The sequence below is a fragment of the Punica granatum genome, chromosome 5 (assembly GCF_007655135.1).
Source record: "Punica granatum isolate Tunisia-2019 chromosome 5, ASM765513v2, whole genome shotgun sequence".
Lineage (NCBI taxonomy): Eukaryota > Viridiplantae > Streptophyta > Magnoliopsida > Myrtales > Lythraceae > Punica > Punica granatum.
In genome coordinates, this window is record NC_045131.1 from 31,275,601 (window position 1) to 31,296,680 (window position 21,080).

At 35.3% G+C, this 21,080-nt stretch overlaps 2 protein-coding genes across 2 annotated transcripts; both read right to left on the minus strand.

Moving 5' to 3' along the window:
- Nucleotides 1-2,379: 2,379 nt before the first annotated feature.
- On the minus strand, nucleotides 2,380-10,197 carry LOC116207583 (ribonuclease TUDOR 1-like). Its single transcript, XM_031540590.1, has 17 exons — nucleotides 10,015-10,197; nucleotides 9,454-9,609; nucleotides 9,142-9,216; nucleotides 8,916-9,029; nucleotides 8,430-8,534; nucleotides 7,531-7,737; nucleotides 7,209-7,427; nucleotides 7,022-7,129; nucleotides 5,403-5,573; nucleotides 5,124-5,321; nucleotides 4,674-5,039; nucleotides 4,359-4,589; nucleotides 4,097-4,285; nucleotides 3,941-4,018; nucleotides 3,659-3,853; nucleotides 3,100-3,477; nucleotides 2,380-2,946 (listed from the first exon to the last, which is right to left on the minus strand). Exons 1-17 carry the CDS (start codon nucleotides 10,180-10,182, stop codon nucleotides 2,755-2,757), a joined length of 3,150 nt encoding a protein of 1,049 aa, XP_031396450.1. The 5' UTR covers nucleotides 10,183-10,197; the 3' UTR covers nucleotides 2,380-2,754.
- Nucleotides 10,198-18,231: 8,034 nt separating this feature from the next.
- On the minus strand, nucleotides 18,232-19,572 carry LOC116207198. The gene is made up of 3 exons (XM_031540086.1): nucleotides 19,354-19,572; nucleotides 18,833-19,267; nucleotides 18,232-18,740 (listed from the first exon to the last, which is right to left on the minus strand). Exons 1-3 carry the CDS (start codon nucleotides 19,447-19,449, stop codon nucleotides 18,660-18,662), a joined length of 612 nt encoding a protein of 203 aa, XP_031395946.1. The 5' UTR covers nucleotides 19,450-19,572; the 3' UTR covers nucleotides 18,232-18,659.
- Nucleotides 19,573-21,080: the final 1,508 nt, after the last annotated feature.

The following is a 21,080-nucleotide window of genomic DNA, read 5'->3' on the forward strand; positions in this document are numbered from 1 at the left end:
TATCCATGGGTTTATATGAGACTTGGGTACCACCACTTATCAGTTTGAGCTTTTAAGTGGATATGGGCCCGAGCCCGTATAAGCCCAATAGAAATTTAATTATTAGAAAAGCAAAAATATTCTGCCAAGAAACCAAAATCTCCGATGAATTTATGTTGAAAGTTCCTAAAAGATTTTCTGACAATTTTTCGACCGGTCAAAAATTATATTTTAAAATAATCAAATTAGGAAAAATTTTATTATTTATCATACTATTCTTTATATTTGTCCTTTTCTTTTAAGTTCCAAAGAAGTTCCATAAGAAATAATTTTTTTGAAAGTTCTGGGAAAAATGTCAAAAATTTCGTCGGTATCTTTCAAACTTACTTTTGTAATTTATGGTAGAAAATGTTGGAAATAATTCAGTTAATGAGATCTGAATCTAAATATATTCAAACATCTTAAGATTGTCCTCTATGAAAAAGGGATTTGTGGGATCTTTTTCAGAATTGACCCCAATTTTTCTTTCGTTTCACATATGACAAAGGGAAAGTGGGTTCAATTTGCATTTTACCCCATATATCTTTGGAATTTTTCAAGAACCTCATGGTAGTGAAAAAAAAATGTATAATACAGGTATTCTAAAACAATTTTCCATACTTTAGTGGAATTAATTGACCCAACTAAGAGATCATTTGAATAGGAGGGAAATGGAAGGGAAGGTTATATAGAACTTTAAAAAATTCTCATATAACTTTTCCTTCCCTCCCTTTCATTTTCTTCCGTTTTCATTTCCAAATGGAGGGTAAAAATATATACAAAAAAATGAAGGCTAAATGCATGTTGGATCCGGCCCTGTGCATATAGCTGCCAATGTGAAAATTACACTATATATTTTACTATGGAGTGTTGCTAGTATAAGGATAGGAGGCTCAAAGTTAAGGAGGCTCAAAAAAGATAAGTTTCTTGCTATTTAGTAACAAAACTTGTTATTTATTAAGAATCTTACTGTCTTTAAAATAATAATTTTTTTTACTATTTAGCAGGTATCTTATTATATAAAATAAATAAATAAATTTTTTGTTGAATAACAAATTTCTTGTTATTTAATAAGTTCTTATTATTTCTTTACCGACAATCATTTATCAAACTATTATATGACGCACTATGATTGGCCTCTGCAAACACCCCTTTTAACGAGGCTCCGTAGGGAAGGTTATCTCTTTATTATATCAATAAATATATAATGATCCATTCGCCTCATTGGGTAAAGAGCTTGGTAAGACATCAGTCCACCTAAGTTACCATGACCCCACCCAAGCGCACATTGGACCAGAACAATTTACATAGAATAGAGGACATAGGTTTACTAACGCAAGTGCTTTCGTGTTTAAGTCAATGTTCGACCCATTGACCTCCCCTTTTGAAGTCAAAGGCTGTTCCACTGGGCTACCATCTTGGTGGTTATATCGCCCGATTAGATAAACGGCTCAGTGAGACATTAGTCCATCTATATCAATGTATATGAGTGTTGCTAGAGCCTCCTTAAAGTACGCTATTAAGGAGGCTCAAAAAAAGATAAGTTTCTTACCATTTAATAAGAAAACTTGCTATTTAATAAGAGTCTCACTGTATTCAAAATAATAAATTCTTATAAAATAATAAGTTTCTTATTTTTTAATAAATAAGTTTCTTACTATTTAACAAGTTACTTATTATTTTATTATCGACAATCTCCCGACAAACTATGACTTGACGCACTGTAATTGAACTCTATAAATACCCCTTTTAAGGAGACTCTGTAGGAAAGTTTATCTATCTATATTCTCCTGTAATGTAATATTATATATTTCATTGCATATCAAATATTCTCTGCTATATATTTATTATATATCAAATATAAAAATCCCACTATATTATAGTTAATCAATTATATCGATAATGCAATTTCAAGAGTGATATAAAAGATGACCTGACTTCACACGAGTGACCGATAAAAGATGACATGACTTGACGATATTTTATTTTTGAGATAACATGGCTTCCCGACATTTTATTTTTGAGAGATGAATGCATGAAAGACAAATAAATAAGAGTTTTTTTACCAAAAAAGTAAATAAAAATAAATAGTGTTTATATACATATATACATCCTTAACACGACGTCCCTTAACTGCCGTTAGACATCACCCAATTTTCCCGCCAATAAATGATAAAACATGGCCAAGCAACAGCATCCCTCAGTCACGTAAGACTGATACATACTGCCCTTGGGAAGGGTCGAGCACACACAAACTTAATAGTCATTATAAAGCAACTGAAATAAATAAGCAGAAAAGATAATTAAACGGAAGCTCATCACAACAGCAACGCCAACAACATGCTGTCACCAGAACACTTATTTGACAGACAAAGCTTATTTAGACGAAGCTTTTTTAATAAATGTTCCCGCAGTAAAAGAAATAGTTCCACGCCTATAGTCAATTTAAAAATGTTACCAAAAAAGAGAAAAAAAAAAAAGAAGGGAAAGAAAGGGTCAGGCGAATCGAAAAGAGTTGACATGCGACCATCTCTGCCAGAAGCACTTATTATTGCTTCTAAAGAAAAAAAACATGTCACTCTAAGGTTTTTTACCCCTTTCCTAGTCCACCACTCTTAAAAGATAATTAAGAAGAAGAAAACCCGAAGTTCCTTTTTATTTTTTCCTTTTGTTATTATAATAATTTAATAGCTCTCCATAGAGGAGGAGGAGGAAACCCCCCAACCTCTGCAGCCTCTATCGCCGGCCTCCACTGGTTTTTCTAACAGGCGGACCCATGTCCTCGTCATCCGACTGGATGTCACCGTACTCCCACATTCCCAGCCTCTTAGTCCGAGCTTTCTCTTGGTACACCTCCAAGTTTTCAAAGGCTGCTTGTCTATCCTTGGACTCCCACCGCTTCCTCCTCTCCAACCTGGCAAGTCCTACCTGCAGTAGAAACAAATATTCAGACCAATCCATATCAACACACCAAAGCCAAATCACGAACTGCAACTGGAGGTTTACAAGAAAAGCAAACCCCCAAGGGCGCTCAGAAGGAAACCAAGACAAGGGAATTCAACAAGAATCAACCGTACGAACCTCCAGCATCGCTGCATTTATGCTTTCTTCGGAATCTGAAGCTTTAAGGGTCACTATAGATACCATCCCAGTTCCCTGGCCCTTTGACTTCCCCCCAGAGCTATCCCTCTCCTCAACTGTTGCTACAAATTCCTTTGAACTATTCAGTGTGTGCTCGCTCAGATACTCTGCTGCCTCTTGGCCAAAGTCCTCTTCCAAGCTTGGCACCTTCACATACGCGAGGTTGCACAACTGAGCAAGAGCAGGTCCAGACGATACTGATGGATCGAGAGGTCGCAACTGTGAGTAAGCAACGGTTTCCTGATTCCCATAGTCAATGTAGAACACCTCAAACTTGTCTTGTGCAGATCCAACAGCTCCTCGAGGTGCGTTGACAATCTTAACAAGAGAAGTTACAGGTAGTTAGTCAATTGCGCTTTGAGCTGTCGGTATACAATTCATCATTCGATGGACCAAAAAAACAGTGGTCTGGTAGAACACAAAACTCATGCCAACTTGATACATGTAAGAAGGAATAGCTAAATCAGTTGAGAGATAAACCAGAACTGATTTTCCTCACCATGGCTCTGTTCCAGGAATTGTCTGCACTGAACTGAGCAAGAACAATATCACCCTTCTTTGGATTAAAGGTACCAATAACAGGAGCTTCCTGGAAATTCAAGGAAGCAAGCTGATGCTGAATGGAGGCCACTTTCTGGTCTCCAACGGCCTGAACATAAAACTTACCACCACCTAGAACCTCGGTTACCACCACCTGCGGAACGATTATTTTTAGAGGCTTAAGTACCATTGAAATATAACTGAAAGCAATAGTCCCCACTATAAAGCTAAGCAAGTTTACCTTCATCACTTCTTTATGTTTGCTCTCCACAACTGAACCATTAGATGCCTCCTGTCCTTCTACATAATCCTCCCATATCTGCGAAAGCGCAACCAGTAAGCACACTCCCTCAACATAACAATTAAGAGTTGCAAGATGGTAAGGCTCTCTCCCTACCTTCAGTTTCTGCTTCTTGGCGGACTGCTCGGCACGCTCCAGAAGATGTGCATCAGGTATCCTATCAGAACCAAAAGAAGTTTGAAGCTTAGCGAGACCGGCCTCGAGAAGAGTTATCGCCACATTGGTTCTTGATTCCCACAGTGATCCTAAGAAAGTTCCCGTTCTATCAACAGTTTCCACTTCAATCTGCAGAGGAAGTGTGCTTAGCAGTCCACACAAGGAACTGAATGGTCAACTACTACTCTGAAGGAATCATTACCTCAACATCTCTCTGCAATATTTTTCGTCTCATCAAAGCAATTGCTTCTTCGGAATAAGGCTCATCTCGACCAGGGCATCTAACGCCCGAGAATGAAAAAGCAATGCTGCATGTCTCCTTAGGTATCAGGAGCTTAAAACGATGGCCACTAAACACGTATTCCACAATGGCCGGAGTCCGCTTGCTCCGCTGTAAAAATGGCAGAAAATCCCTTGCTTTCTTCGATGATGCCTGAGAAGCATGGCCACAGAACAATACTGAATGTTGTGATCAGCAAAAAGCGAAGATAATTGACAATAATAGCAATCTACTAACCGTAACAAGGTCAGTTATATGCATGACCGGGGGGTCCTTGGCAGAATGAATTCCTTTTCTACCAGCAACAGCGCGGGATTCAGCAGCTAGTAGGGCGTCATAATAATTCGACCTCTCCTCAAAGTCACGATGCCTAATAACAGTAGCGAAGCCCCGTCCAACCACTAATTCTGCCACATTAGACCCTGCAGGATGCCCATCCGCTGTTGATGGAGTTGCGGAGGGAGCATCATCACCCTCACCTTTGATGGGGGAAACCAGAAAGACTGAACCGAAATCCATCACTCTTGCATCTCCAGACCCATTTGTAGAGGGAGCTCCATCGGCAATGGGGACCTTCCTGGAATACTCCATCTCCACTTTCACCTGAAATTTTGTTTCAAGGCTTGACCATCTGGTCTAACAAACAAAAAGAAATAGAAAACAAATTGATAAGCAAAATTTTCACACTTGTCGGCCTATGAGGCGTGTCCTTAGTAACTCCTTGGCTTCCCGAGCAAAGGGTGCCGGCTTTTCATCCCTACGAGGATTACCCATTTTGGGGCACCTGATACTTGACAGATTGACTCGTCGCTCTGCCAGTGGACTGCCATATGGGATGGAGTCATCAGCCACGACAACACAGTCCCCACTCACAACTTCCACTACCTGATACCATAAAAGGTAGTCAGCAATTTCACATGGTGAAAATTAATATAGAAAGAATCTGCGTAAGATAGAGATAATTACCTTCCCAGTAAAGTTCTGGTTGTGAATCGCCTTAGAATTTGAGGCTGGAGGTACATAGTTTGTCCAAATCCTTAGTCGGCTTTTCTTAGCTTGAAGTTCAGCAGCTTTCAGCCGTCTCTTTGCCTCTTCTTCCATCATGTTGGCACTCCATTCCACAAATTTGGCCAAACCCTTAATTGGGATGGAAGAGAGAGGGAATCTCGGTTAGATAGACGTGCAGATGCACATGGGAGGGAGAATAAATCATCATAGCATGAAACATTTCAGGATACAACTCCATATGGAAAAGATTAGATATCCTATTAATTAAAATGAAGCACCGAGGGGAACCCTTCCTTCAAACATATAAAAGAAGAGAACAAAATGTACAAATGAAACAGAATCAATCGTGCCATGATTGCATGTCTACATAAAACCATGATTGTACCACAAAGATAGACCAGTGATATATAAAGAACATCGACAGAGGACTTCCATGAGCTAACACAGCTTTCTAAAAATGCGGGATAAGATAAGACATCTTTAAAAAAAAAAAGAAAGGATAGGAGAGGGAAGTAAATTGCAAGAGCATAATTCATGAAACTCCATAATAAAAAGGAATTTAAAGGCAGTCCCAGAATACTTGCATGACCACAATTCATTAGAGCATTTTCAAGGTATGCATTTTTCAACATGACTGCAACTAGATCCACAACAGAGTCAAACCAATTGATGAATCAACGAGCAAATACTTAATTTTAGAGACTCCGTGACCAGCAACCATTGGGTAAGTGTCTAATAAAGATATTCCGAGCATTCATGCATTAGCATTATTGATTCCTCTCCACTGAAAGAAATTAATTTAGATGCATTAACCACTTTCCATAAGTTTTATAAAGACTATCATGTTCCAAGCACTCTGCCCTCTATTTATTATACCATTCTCAAGAATCCCATGCTTATCATACCAAAACTATAACTTTCCCAGCATCCACCAACCACAAACATCACTGCTGCCCCTTCTTCCTTTTCTTTTTTACACACCTATGAGATCCCTAACATCTTTTTATGCCAAGCTCCACAGGACATGATCTTATTTTAACCATCCTTAGTTGCCTAGCCCAGCATTAAATCTAGCAGCTGACTAACTGTAACACAAATCAACATGATAGTGCACAATCCAGGATAGCAACAAAAGACAAAACAAGAAATAATATCCAATGTATTTGTAATAATATAAAACACATCAGAGAGAAGTCTCTTACTGAGACATAAATTAATTAAGCAATGACAAAAGGACCATTTCTAGAATGCATGGAGCTCCATTTTATACATATAACCGTAATTTTAAAAAAAATATATCATGAATGCCAATAAATTTCCTACTCTGGAGGAGCAAAAGCTGATCAAGAGTTTTCTCTGCAGGCCCTAATACTATTTCTTTATTTTCCTTATCCCCATGATGATGAAGGCAGAACAATTCATTAATTAATCACACAAAAATTGCACTACCAAGATGCAGCATGAATTATTACTTTTTGTGTCCATACGTTAACAGTAAAAGTCGCATCAATACAGTAGTGAAGGGTACCAATCATCGTAAAAGGAAGTAAATGTAGCAGAAAAGCTCATAATAATACATTTTCCACAAGCTCTGGTGCAAGATCCTTCGCCGTATCCCCATCAGGATAGTATACTGATCCAATCAGATTGCTGAACTTGTCAACACCTTCCAATACGATTCGCACCTGCCAAGGAATGCTTCATTAGCCTTAGTTAAAGGAAAATGCATTGAAAAGGATAGCTAAGGTTAGCAATTAAACTCACATCTCTATTCAAAACACGCATCTCAGTGAAGTGCTTTGCTTCCAAAGCGAATGGATCAGGAGCAACTTCATTGGATGTGGCTGCTGAAACTGCAAGCCTCTGTGCAGATGTTAAAGCAGCGCGTGGCTCATTTGAAGGAGTTGCTCCATTTGGTTCAACAGATATAGTTTCTGCTTCATTGATAGATTCTGCCGGCGCCCTTCTACCCATTGATGGTGCCTAATGCAAGCAAACATAGTACATGCATAGTGAAAATAGTTAGGAACATGGACACATGATCCACCGTAAACATAACACCTGTCAGTAGTATTGAGATCCCTACCTGAATTCCAGCAACAAAAACTTGGACAAACTGAAAATCTGGAAGCAAGTACACCCGGACAGTACTGCCATCACGAGCTTGCTCGACAATGCCTTGCATAGGTCTCCCCTTGTTTGCGGATAACAGACCCATGGCATCAAGATTACTAGGATCACCAATAGCAGACGGAGGGAGACTTCTAATGGAAGCCTGAGCAGCACCAGGTGCCTGTAGCCATAGAAAAGCAGCACAAGAGTCAACATATCATTAGAAGGCAAGAACAGACCACATTATATAGTAGCAGCATTAAAACTGAACCATCTGCTGTTTGCCTCCTTAAAACAATAACCATTGTGATTTGACTACTCAAAAGGCAGCCAAGAGAAAATTGCTGCATAGCTTATTATGGAACATATTGACAAACTTATTTTACAATCTCGACCTTACTGGTAATCTAAATAATACCGTGAGACTATACATTACAACCAAAAGGATCTATTATTTTCATCCACGTAATAAAATAGAGAGCAGGCTGATCTGAATAAAAGAAACACATGAGCAACGCCACATCAAACTTCTCGTGGACAAGTTGCACCACACTAGGCATTAATTCAACTATTTATACATTATTCTTGCAATAATTCCGATGACGTTGCATGCTGCTAGAGATCTAGAGTGGTAGAGTGGCGGCGGCATCAACCCTTGGTTAGTTTTTCTGTGAATTTGAATTTCCTTTCATACCTATAAAGGTATTTGGTGATGAACCTTTGTAGAGTGTCTGCTCGTACTGCTTTCCCCAAGCATTGCACAATGTGCAGAAAGATGACAGAAGTTTTTTATTTGATTAAAGAGAATTCTTCAGACTTATACAAGGATATTATACTGCGAATCTTATAAAGCCAACACTGCAAAAGGCTAACCTTGCTCCAACGACCAAGACCTTGTTGCTTGGCTTGTTCTTCAAGTCGTAGCAACTCTGGAAGGAAGGGACTTGCCTCTCCTTTCTGCTGACCCTGTTCCCTAACCTGCAAGAATTCATAGTTACTTTACACAAAATGAAAGGTTTGAAACAAATCTCCATCTTTTTAGTCAATAGATTAATTTTCCTTTCTAGATAGTACTATAATATATGGACATTTAAAACTTCGACAAGCCTTCTTATCCTATTTAGGTGAAGGAAAGGCTCAAAAGATAAATTTTGGTTAAAAAAAAAAACTTAGCTTTTGCTTTTTCTTTCATGGCCTAGCCTGGTCAGTACCTAGCCGGGCCTTCAATTTTAAATAAATCATAGATAGAATAATTTTGCTTAATTGAAAATTTAAGATGCTAGGTTTGTCAATGGAACAACAATCAGAAGACGGAAGACTACTTCGAGGAAGTTGCAAGCAATCAGTATGGATGTTAACCTTTGCCCATCCTTCAGATACAACCAGCATGGCTACATTCTTGTCACCAAGAAAAACCGATCCAAATTCCCGACCAATGGAGGGAACAGTGTAGTCCACTTTGAAAGTGACTTCCTGTCAATATGAAAGACAAAAACAAGGATTATACTCAGAGAGGGAATAAACTAGCAGTAGGGAACGATAAGGAAGGTGGTGATATAACCAAATTACTCTTAAGACTATGCACCTTTCCTATGCAAAGCTTCCTCAGGTACTCGCGGCTGTCCCATGCGAATGGCTCATCAATTCCACCTCTGCGGGCCTATAGAGAGAGAGAGAGAGAGAGAGAGAGAGAGAGAGAGAGAGAGGGTGTTGTGAAAAATAACGCATGTGGCTTTATATCAAATAATTCACCAAGACGATTGCAGTTTACTATGAACAAGGTTTTATGAGAATCAAGTCGAGAAAGATCAACTTAGCGTAAATGATGAATAGATCAATTGAACAAAGCCACAAAATGAATGAATGAATTTAACAAAGTGAAAGATCGTAACTTTACCTGTCTAGGAGCAATTATAGAGGACAGAGTGATGGTTTTCTCGGGAGGGGGCCCTGCATTGCTGTAGGTCAGAGCAGTTATCACCATGCAATCTCCCGATGGAACAGCTTTTACTCTTCCTTTCAGCCATGCAGCGCTTCCTGCCATGCTTGCCGTCTGAAAAATCCATGCAGCAGAACAGAACAGAACAGCCTATTGTTAGAATTTATTGATTGATGATATTTCGAAACGGACACAGACACCAATATATATATATATATGTATGTATATATATTATTCTGATCTGTCGTGAAAGCACTCAAAAACCGATCCAACATAACCATGAGAGTGGTCAGTCATTCCGCATGAAAAATATGTGATTAGATGAGAAAACTCAAGAGAAATCTACAGATCGGAGAAGCTGCAGCTACAAAACTAATAAATTAATTAAATTAAAAAAGGATAGAAAAGAATCCATCTCGAACGACCAATCAGCCAACAAATGCAAATCGATACACTCAGCTCACAGATCAGAGATGTCTGAAGAGAGAATTGTGATCTATCTCTGTGATGTGAGTTCACCTGGAAATGGAATGAGCGAGGTGCAGTTATCAGATCGCCCACTTGGGTGGGTGGACACAGAAGGAGGCGGAAGGAAGAAGCCGTCTTCTGTCTTAAACGATGGGGGAGGGAGGAGCAGAGCAGGAAAGAGAAATTTATATTGTAATATATGATATTATGATATGTCATGAGGAGTGAGGATGGATGGATTGGAACGGAAAAAAAAAAAAAAAAAAAGGTCAAAAAGATTTGGAGTTGGGCCTTCAAAATGTCGGAAGCCCAGAAAAGAATATCCATGAGATTGTGGGCCTTTTCTTTTCCTTTTATCTCTCTTTTTTTTTCTGTTCTCGGCCGACTGCTCTGCTTTTGTGATCTCCAGTTTCTATTTCTGGGCGGAGTATGATCTCTCTCTCTCTCTCTCTCATCTCATTTCAGTTTCTTTTATTTCTCTACTTTCACTGTCACCGCAATTATCATTATTTACTATAAATATATAAGAGTAAAAACCGCTGGGAAACAAATATTCTACCTGCTATAATGAGACATATTCTTTTTATCAATAGGTGTTATTAATTTGAAAGTATGAATGTGCCATCGACATCCTCGTCGGTGGCGGTGTCTTCGAGCGCCATCCATCGCCTCTTCCTATTTTTCTAAATGCACTGAACGCAAATTTCAGTGCACAAAATATCTTATCCGTGCACCTATCATGACGCTAATTGATTACTACATATTAAATTGCCACTATTAGTAATAAATATCTATTAATTGGCCATCATGACCATTATTGTACACAACGAAATAAAGAATCAACTCCACCACTCTGATTATTCTTTTTTTTTTTCCTTCCTTTCTTTTATGCCACCCCTTCCCCTTCGCAAGAGGAGAGTTCCATCTGCGGCCTCATGTCTCCTGGCGTCCTCTCGTCTTTTGGTCTTCCTATTTAGCGCTAACTAATTGTCTTTGAGTTGGTTAATGGCAAATTGTGAAAGTTCCATAACAATAACCTCCATGAGTCTCTTTTTATCGCAGCATAATCTAATTAATCTTCTTCTGCAGCGAAAGGAAGGAATCATTTTTGGTCGAGTCAGTTCCAACTTTTTGTTTTTCTTCGTAACCTAATCGTTGCTACGCTTTCGCAAGAAGAGAACTTCCATTTGCTGCCTCCCCGTCTCTGGCATCTACTCTACTCATCTATCTACAATCTTGTTCATTCCTGACGATTTGTGCCATGTTGTCAAAGGTGAATTGTGAAAATTCCGATAATAGCTTTTGAAAAATTCGTATGGACAATGAAACCTTTTCATTCTAACTAATAATGTTAATTCTGATTCAAATGATTTATTGAATTGATCGTACCACTCTTATTTGCAAAATATATAAATTTAGTATTACTTCCATATCAATAAATAAAGGGTAAATTGCACCGGTGGTCCAAAATGTTTTACAAATGTTTCATGATGGTCCAAAAAGTTTTTTTCGCTACATGATGGTACAAAATGTTTCAAAATTGTTTCATGATGGTACAAACCGTCAACTCGAGCTTGACGCCGTCAAGCCGACGCTGACGTGGCTACTAGGTGTCACCTTAAAATTTTAAAACTTTAAAAAAATAAAATTTTAAAAACTTTTAAAAATAAGGGAAACTTTTAATTTAAAATTTAAAATTTAAATAATTTTAATATTAATTTAAAAGAATTTTAATAGTAAATTTTAAATTTTTAGAAAAGGAGGGAAAGAATGAAAAAAATTAAAAAAAAAAAGGGGTTAAAAAAAAAAAATTTTTCAAAAAAATTTTAAAATAATTTTTTTATTTTTTTCTAAACTTTTTTTTTCTTTTTTTTTCTTTCAAAAAAAACAAAAATTTTAAATTTTTAAAAATAATTTTAAAATTTCAAAATTTTTAAATATATTTTATTTTATTTTCAAATTTTTTACTCTTTTTTTGTATTTTTTAATTTTTTTTTTGTATTTTTTTGGACTTTTTAAAATTTTATTTTGTCTTAAATGACGTGGCGCACTATGATTGGTTCCACATAGCAAAAGTGACACATAAGACGCGCCACGTCAGCAAAATGTTAACGGCGTCAGCTCGAGTTGACGGTTTGTACCATCATGAAACAACGTTGAAACATTTTGTACCATCATGTAGAGAAAAAAACTTTTTGAACCATCATGAAACATTTGTAAAACATTTTGGACCACCAGTGCAATTTACCCATAAATAAAAAGTGTTTTAGTAGTTGGTAGAAAGTAAAGCATCTTTGTAACTAGGTTGATGGCCTAATGATGTGAGCATTTTTGCTTAATGATGTTCTTATGAATTTTTTTTATTGTGGCATTTAAGCTAATATAGGATAGTTAATGGGGAAAAATTATGTGAGATTAATCATTTTTAAATTGATAGAATAATTAATTTTTTGTAGTGGGTGAAAATTAAATTGAAGCAATTAATGAAGCTAGCTCCTTGAATAATATCAGAGTTAACATGCACTTGGTAAGTAACAAAAAACAACACATTTTGTAATTTATTGAAAATAATTTGAAATTTATACATTACTTAACTTTCGACTAAATAAATGTGATAAAATTAACTAAAGTTTATTATTTTTTACCATTAAAATATATAGAAAAAATGTAAGTATGAGTAGTATAGAATCCGTATGTACTCATACTATCCTAAATCCTAAAAGACTATGACATAATAGATCTGAACATTTATCCCGAAATGGTAGAATGTGGTACATAGTATGCGAGAAAATCACCTATTCGATCGAGTATGCTACCAATCAATTTTATAATGAAATTCATGAAAATTAATTTGTTATAAAACTTATAGAAAAACAAACATGCATATTAATATTATTTACTTCATCGTTAAGTAAATATATATTAATATATTATTTTATAATATTATTTACTTTAGCGTTAAGTAATGTATTTATTATTGTATTTCTTTATAATTTTATTATTTACTTTATCGTTAAGAATTTATTTGCCTAATATGACAAATAGCAATGTGAACATACTTATTGTTTTCATTCATTTTTTCATCGAAAGTCGAATATAATATGTTATAAGTAAAATAAATTTATCAAAAATATAATAAAAGTAAATGAAAACGAATCACGGTGGCGAAAATACATAATTCGAATCGGACTCTCCCCGGCGACCCCAATTGGGAAGGTTGATGGTTGACTGAGAGGCCCCACCGATTGGAGTTGAGGGAATCCCCAAACTTTGATCGAAACTGGGGATTCCCTTAATTTTGATCGGTGCGGTCCCGTCATTGACCACCATTCCCCCAATCAGGGTTGCCAATCACCGCCGTGGTAGCCGGTGACTCCGATTGGAGGGGTTGTGACCGGCAACGAGCCCCACCGATCGACCCCTTCCCCTTATTTTTTAAAAATTTTCATATTTATTTGTTAAAAAAGTTTATTGGTCACACTCAACCAATCTGTATGTGCCACATGGCACTATTAAGTGCCATGTCAACACTTTGGTTAAAATTTATAGGAAAGCTAATAATGTGGTAAACTGATAATCGATAATTTGTGCATTTCTTAAAAAACAAAAAAAATTCATGGTATAACAAAAAAAATGGAAAGGTTGTGATTTATTATGAAAATTATATTTTATGGATGACTCATGAATTTAATATATTTTATTCACATGTAATTGAATGATTATTTAACAAGAAATTTTTTGGGTGTATAATAGTAGTTTATATAATAACCAATGTAAAGTATATTTGAAACAAATGATGAAGCTACTTGTATATAAGACTTATGAACTTTTTCGATTGATAGTAAATGATATGAACGTTTAAAAGAGGAAAAATCATATGATACATCATATTTTCAAAAATTTTCACGACACATCACGAAAATTTTTAAAATTTTTACCGTACATCATATCGTTACTTTTTCGTCCAAACTTGGATTGAATGGTAATGTTACGATATTTCCTGGGACAATTTTGCACAAACGCAAATTTGAGGGATTTAAAACATAAAAAAAGAAAAAAAAAAGAAGAAAAAGAGGAGAAGAGGTGATTGGGAAGGGAAGTCGGGGGGGCCCGTTGACTACCCAACTCCCAAATTGGGGTTGCCCGCTACCCAACCCTCAAATGGGAGGGGAAGGGGTTCGATTGCTAGCGGGGGGCCCCCCCACCCAATTTGGGGGATCCTACTGCTGGGATTCCCCGAATCGGGGGGTCGAGGTTGCCCCTACCGGTTGTTGACCCCAGTTGGGGTCGTCGGCCTGGTTTGAGCTGACCGTCAATTCCAATTGCAGGGTTGACTATCGGTAGGAGCGTCGGGTGGCCGGCGAGATTTCCCGACCTCTCCTCCTGATCAACCCTTTCCTTTCCTTTTTTTTTCTTTTTACATCTTTCATTTAATTTTGTTTAAATCCCTCAAGTTTTTTTTTATGCAAAATTATCCTTGAAAATGTTGTAACGTTACCATTCAATCCCATTTTGGACGGAAAAGTAATGATATGACATGTAGTGAAAATTTAAAAAATTTTCGTGATGTATTGTGAAATTTTTTGAAAATGTGATGTGAAATTATTTAAGAAACCATGATATATGGTGTAATTTACCCTTTAAAAGATTGTACTAGTTAATATTTCATACGGTGTAAAAAAGCTAATATTTATTGTCACTTATCTATGAATTTTCAATATTTCTAATTAGAAAACTCTGATTAAATTATATAGGTTTTAAGTGACCCCCTAATTGTCACTCTCAAGTCAAGTCTCAAGTAAGAATTAGCCCCAGTCAATATGTTGGCATTTCTAACGTTACAAATAAAAAGAGACTGCTTAAACTGGTGATAATTTAAAATATGCTTTTTATGAACATGGATTCGTTTTAGGTATTATGGCATATGTTACCTAAAGTGAGGTCTTTGTCAAATACAAGTCTTGTAATTGGATAAAATTCACGATTCAAAAAGCTTTATTCCTTAGTGGTTCTAAATACCATGTGGTGCACATAAAAAAAAACTTATATAGTCAAAGTAAATTTAAAATTTTAAAAATTAAAGAAAAAAGAGCAAAGCTGGTCCATCAAATGGTGAAACTCACCTTCCTCGCTCTGTGGGTAGGATAGATCTCTTTTAATTGTTTTGTATGATATGATTAGTCCAAACACTATTATTTAGATATATTTGTTTATTAATTTTTTATATTGTCATGCCTAATGCAATTGTGTTTTTCTCAACATATGAAAGAAAGAAAATACATAAAGAAATGTTTAATTTCATAAATATAGAAAAAATAGCAATGACAATGACGAAAAACATGTATAGAAGGCTTCATTAAATTATGTAAGAGAATACTCATTGTAGGGTCACATGCACGATATGTGTAGTGTAACTTATCTTTCTCGTATTTGCAGGATGGTCATGAGGGCCATGGGAAATAGTTAGGTGAATCCCACCGACAACTTTTATTATTTTAAAAAGTGTTAAAAACTAAAAATTTAAAAATTTAAAAAAGACATTTGAGAGTATAAAAAAGTGTGCTACTCTCCCTATTGTGAAGATGGATCAATTTTAATTGTTTTACTCGGTATCATCCCGCGCGTTGCTGCGAGTTAAATTATTTATTGACCGATTATATGTAATTGTTTGTACTAATTCATGAAATAAAATGGATCTCAATGAAGACCAAATAATTTAAAAGAGAGGAATATGAAGTTCATCTAATAATATTTAGCAATTTTATACCAGGGTCAAATAAAATATTTTTTAATTAGGTACACATATCTAAGGCAGTTCTGAATCCGAATCTCTTTGTAGACCTACGAACATAAAATTGCAAAAAAAAAATAAAGATTTATTCATCCAAAATATTGATTATAATCTATTCATATAATCAAATTAGACTAACAGAAAAAATTTTAAAAAAAAACCCAGCACAAGCAAGAGTAAGAATAAGCATCCAGCCCCGTGCTTCTCTAAAGGAACATAATTAATTGTATAATAAAATTATGTTATTATCAAGCGATTCCAATTATTACATTTTTTTGAGTGAACATAATATTTTTTTCTTTAAAATTTTAGATAATGAGATGAAAATTATGGTAATTCATTGTGATAATTGGTTGTGAGAAAATAATTGACGTGTGTTCTTGTTGTGATTAGAATTAATATTTAATAGGACTTATTTGTTTTGGTGTTTAAATCATAGTGTAGATTGATTTAGGTGGTTCGACACTTTTTTCTCTTAAACAACATTTCTTATTTGAGTATCAAGAATGAAAAAACTCATAATGGAAAACTTTACTTCTTAGTAAGTCGACTGAGTTTGAACTTAGATTAGATAAATTAATCAGTACCCATTGGACTTTTCAGATACCTAGTGGAACAAAAATAAAAAAACAATTAATTGTAGAAATAAGAGGGGAAAATGTTGAAAAAGACAAAAAGAGGTAACAAATGATAAGCCAGAACGTGGCTACATGTAGGTCAAGAATGGGACGTTTCCATTTCTTGTATGGAAGATAGATATTTATGTAATACGTAATATATGATTACTTGTTTGCGAACAATGACTAAAAATAATTAATAATTAGTTTTTCATGATTTTACTATTTCACTATTTAATGCATTTAATTCATAATGAATATTACTTATTTTCCTATAGATAATATTTTTTTAACTTTAAATTTTATTTAGATATTTAAATTTTTAACTCTATAGTATTTTGGTATTTACCATTCTAACCCTATTTAATGCCTTGGATTCAACTATGTGTATATATATACACACTAGGTTAGTGCACGGGTTTTGTTAAAAATTTTCATAATAATAATTAAATGATTAGAGAGTTTGTGCTACATTACAATTCTTCTTCTTTTATTTATCTTACAATTTTAAATATGGTAAATTTTATATTACAATGATAAATATTTAATTCTAGAATTAAAAGTAATGATAGATATTTATTGTTTCAGTTATCAATAAGTTTCTAAATAAAATGATTTTAAAATTTTTTATTAAATCAAGATCCTCAATTTTATTCGATAAAAGAAAAGTATTATAAAGTCTTTAGGCCTTGTTTGGATTGTAAGTTAACTTTAACTTTAACTCAACACACTACACAACAAAAACACACATTTCCCAAGTCAAAAATTTTAACTTTAACTTTAACTCAACACACTACACAACAAAAATACACGTTTTTTAAGTCAAATGTATACTCTCATCTCATTTGTCATTTTCCACAATCAAAATCAAAATCAAAATTAAAATCAAAGTTACTTTAACTCTGAAACCAAACGCACCACTTTTGAACTTCTACATTCTCTTATTCATTTTCTTATATATTAAGTGTCCGTGAATTTGAATAAATATAATTGATTTTGATAATTTTTATATCTTCAAAAATTCCTATGAATTTATGTAATCTTTTAATTTTATCCCTCTACAAACTCCTACCAACTTATATAATCTTTCGACTTTATCCCTCTAATACATTCGAATATATTTGAATACAATCATCATGTGTTTTTCTCCTCCCTTTCCAAACTCATCTTCCTAATAATTAAATTCGAAACCAAACACGTCCTATTTATATTATGAAAAAATTCAATAATAATTGTTTAAATGTACTATGTGTATATATATAAATATTTTACACCCATTGTTGATTTTTTTTTTTAACTTCCATCTATCCAACGTACCCATTTATGTAGAGATAATATATCATCTATCAAGCATATCTTCAAATCATTAAACTAACCCCGTTTCAAGTATAACAAACAAATTGATCTAAATAGTTAGTTATATAGTGTTTTAATAAAACCATTTTATGTTTACATCTTTTAACTTTTCTTCTTCTTTACTTTATCATTTTTCTTGCTCTTACATTTTCCCAAATATATTGAATGATAATAATAATAATAATAATAATAATAATAATTTTGATGTTTGTTATATTTATATCTTTTATTCTAGTGCAATATTATTGACATTTTTCAGAAAATTTTCACTCCCAATTGTGCTTTGATATACTACTTTCGTTAATATTCCTTTTTTATCAAAATAATATAGAAATATTTCTTAAGGTTAAATGTATCTTCATAAGATTTAGATCATATAAAGTTATCAAAAATTATACGAAAGTAGAGAAATAAGCTAAATGATAATATAGATCACGTAAACATTAAGGACTTGTACAATTTCATAAGACAGTGACAATAAGTTAATGATATGCAAAACATGGATGATATCTGAAGAAAATTTGAATACTATATCATCCAGCATTTGGCCGGGCAGGAGACAAGTTAACATAATCAAATCACGTTCGCATATCGTCCAGCTCTCTCTCTTGGAGCATCATCTTGAACATAAGCGCATTTTTCCGTTCCATCTTTTTATAATACGGATACAAATCGTGCCTGGGGTTTACAATGATGTGCTCACCTATCCTTCGGTCATCATCGAACTGTAAAAGCCATTTGGATCAATAGTAACCAATAGTTCTAGAGTCATAAAATCTCGACTAACTTATTCTTGCGTCATCGCCGCTCGTGATTTCAACCTCATCGGCCTTTCCAAACTTTGTAGCCTTATGGTCCTTCTCGGCCTTGTCATCCTTTCAGCGTTCATAGGTTTCTTAGGTATCTCAGCCTTCTCCGCCTTCTCAACTATCTCAGCCTTGATAGGTTTCTCGGGGTTTCTCAACTCTCTCAGCCTTCTTAGCTTTATCAACCTTCTCAACACAGGTCTTGTCCTGAATAAAGACGTTCATTATGAAAAACAAATGAGTAAGCAAAGCTGAACAAAATATAATTAACTCTCGATTGTAAATGGACTATTTTCTACCTCACTCCTTATGATATCAGCACATTTCCTCAACATCCCACCACTTGCCTTCCCATAATGGGCCTTCTCACAAGATTGGTAATCCCGCATAGTCTCAAGGCCACCACCGACGTTCACCGGAAACTGCAATGCTCGACTCACGGGTGTCTGTTCTCCTGCCTGCTCTTTTACCCTCCTGGCAGTTTTTGGAACCCGACCCTTCTCTGGATCATTTGAATCGGTAGTATCTCCAGAGTTGCTATCTAAGAACAAAGAGGGAGACTTGTCATGGACGATGCTAGCAGATGACTTGTCATGGGTGATGCTAGCGGGGCTTATTAAAGTGAACAATTGACTGAGCAAAGGCAGTATCGAAGCCAGTGACATCTCCAGAGCCATCACACGGCTATGGATGGTCGGATCCAAGTTATTAGAACTCAGACCAACAGTGCTTGTCTGCAAGATAAATGACTGCATTAGTACATAACAGGAAAGCAAAGGGAAACAAATATTCAATTGGACAGAAATTAATGTCGCCTCACCCCGGATCTTGGTGTACTTGGTGGAAGCCGGTTGAGAAAACCCCTATTTCCCGTCAGAGAAGGAGAGCTAGACTTTCTCGATCTCTTTCCAACCATTGCCGCTACGACATGGAGATAGATAATGCAAAGGTGATGTCGGTCTAACCATCATTGAGGACAATAATAGATAAAGACAGATATGAAGCAAGCAATGGATATCTATTTCTGTAATAACTCAAACCAACCAAAAAGATGGAACAGACCAATCAAAGCACAAGAAGCAAGTTATGGATATCTATTTCTGTACGTTCAAACCAACAAATATGATAGACCAGTCCAATCAATGCACATGAAGCAAGCAATGGATATCTATTTCTATAGTTGGATCCAATAAACAAGTCAAGCTAAACCAATCTACGCACAAGAAGCAAGCAATTTCGGTAAAAATCACACACCTAAAATTGCGTGTGGTTCACGCTATCTTAAGTGATCTCAGCATAAATCCAATGACGGACTCGATAAAAAGCTACTCAAGATAGCAGCTTGAGAATGGAGATACGTATGTGCTTTTTTATTTTATTTTATCCACTACTATTATATAATAGAATTGTTGAAGTTGTAACCGTTATACTGAAGACGGTGATTTGCTAAGTATCGTATTTGTTTCGGCCCCCGAACTATTTCATTTAACAGTATAGGTAGCCAAAGAGTTTCATTTCCAACAATATGAGCAAGAAAACAGCTGCAAATGTGCCTCCTCATATCAATTGTTAAGGATTGAAATCGATGCTTCGGCTTGGTTCAAAATCGCTCTCGACTGCCTGACATCGACTTCATTTCATGTAAGTTGGCTTTGTTCATTCTGAATTCACGCCTTTCTTTTGATTTAGCTATGTTCCGATTCTAACGACCATGATCTAACGACAGTTTTTACGTGAATTCTGATTTTGGCTCAAGTACACAATCACTATGGACTCAAATTTCCCTATCAGAAGCAAAATACTCCTATTGTAATCTACAGATAAACCCTTCATTAATGGCCTTGCTAACGATCTATGGAGGTGCTTTCTTTATTTCATCTTCACCCACAGCTTAGTTTTCAATTTTCATTTTTTTTTTCTAGGCTTTGTTTCTGAATTTAACAGAGTTGTACTTGAGATGCTGTTAGTGGGGCTATCCCGAGCTCCCATCCTGCTAACTTAGAAGAAAAAGCTAAACCAGTCATCGCCAGCTTAAGTCTCAGCTTTGAGGTAATTTGTTCTGTAATTTAGTATGCTTCGACTGCTTTTTCTTGTTTTAATAGTGCAAATGCCAAATGATAGCCGAGGTTGCTTTTTGTGTGATTTGCAATTCCTCCCCCGAAATAGGGGACGGTTTTTTCTAGCAGATGAGAGAAATGATAGAGAGGAGAGAGCGGGGTAGAGAGATGGAGAAAAAATGTGGAGAGTTGAAGTAGGTAGTTGTCATTTGAAATTACCATGAAACCCATAATCTAATGGCTCTTAATTAATAGAATTATCTGAACATGGAAAAGAAGAAGAAGAAGTGAATGCTACATCTCTTATCCCTTTTCATTATAAGTAGTAATAGATAGATATAGATAGGCTTGGTTTGGTATCAGAATTATAATTCTATAATGTTCTGGTTTGGAGAGTTTGGTATCAAAAAATTGGGTGAATAATATTTGAAAAAAATAAGTGAGAGAAATTATTATTGAATGGAAAAAAAAGATAAAAAGTAAATATGTA

Bases quoted from the DNA above. Each gene is read 5' to 3' on its own strand.
- LOC116207198 (XM_031540086.1), bottom strand. From the start codon at position 19,449: ATGGTTGGAAAGAGATCGAGAAAGTCTAGCTCTCCTTCTCTGACGGGA. The intron at 19,268-19,353 runs GTGAGGCGACAT...TTTATCTTGCAG, and splicing joins CAAGTACACCAAGATCCGGG to ACAAGCACTGTTGGTCTGAG. The intron at 18,741-18,832 runs GTAGAAAATAGT...GTCTTTATTCAG, and splicing joins CTGATATCATAAGGAGTGAG to GACAAGACCTGTGTTGAGAA.
- LOC116207583 (XM_031540590.1), bottom strand. From the start codon at position 10,182: ATGACATATCATAATATCATATATTACAATATAAATTTCTCTTTCCTG. The intron at 9,030-9,141 runs GTGCATAGTCTT...TCATATTGACAG, and splicing joins GGAAGCTTTGCATAGGAAAG to GAAGTCACTTTCAAAGTGGA. The intron at 5,322-5,402 runs GTAATTATCTCT...TTATGGTATCAG, and splicing joins ACCAGAACTTTACTGGGAAG to GTAGTGGAAGTTGTGAGTGG.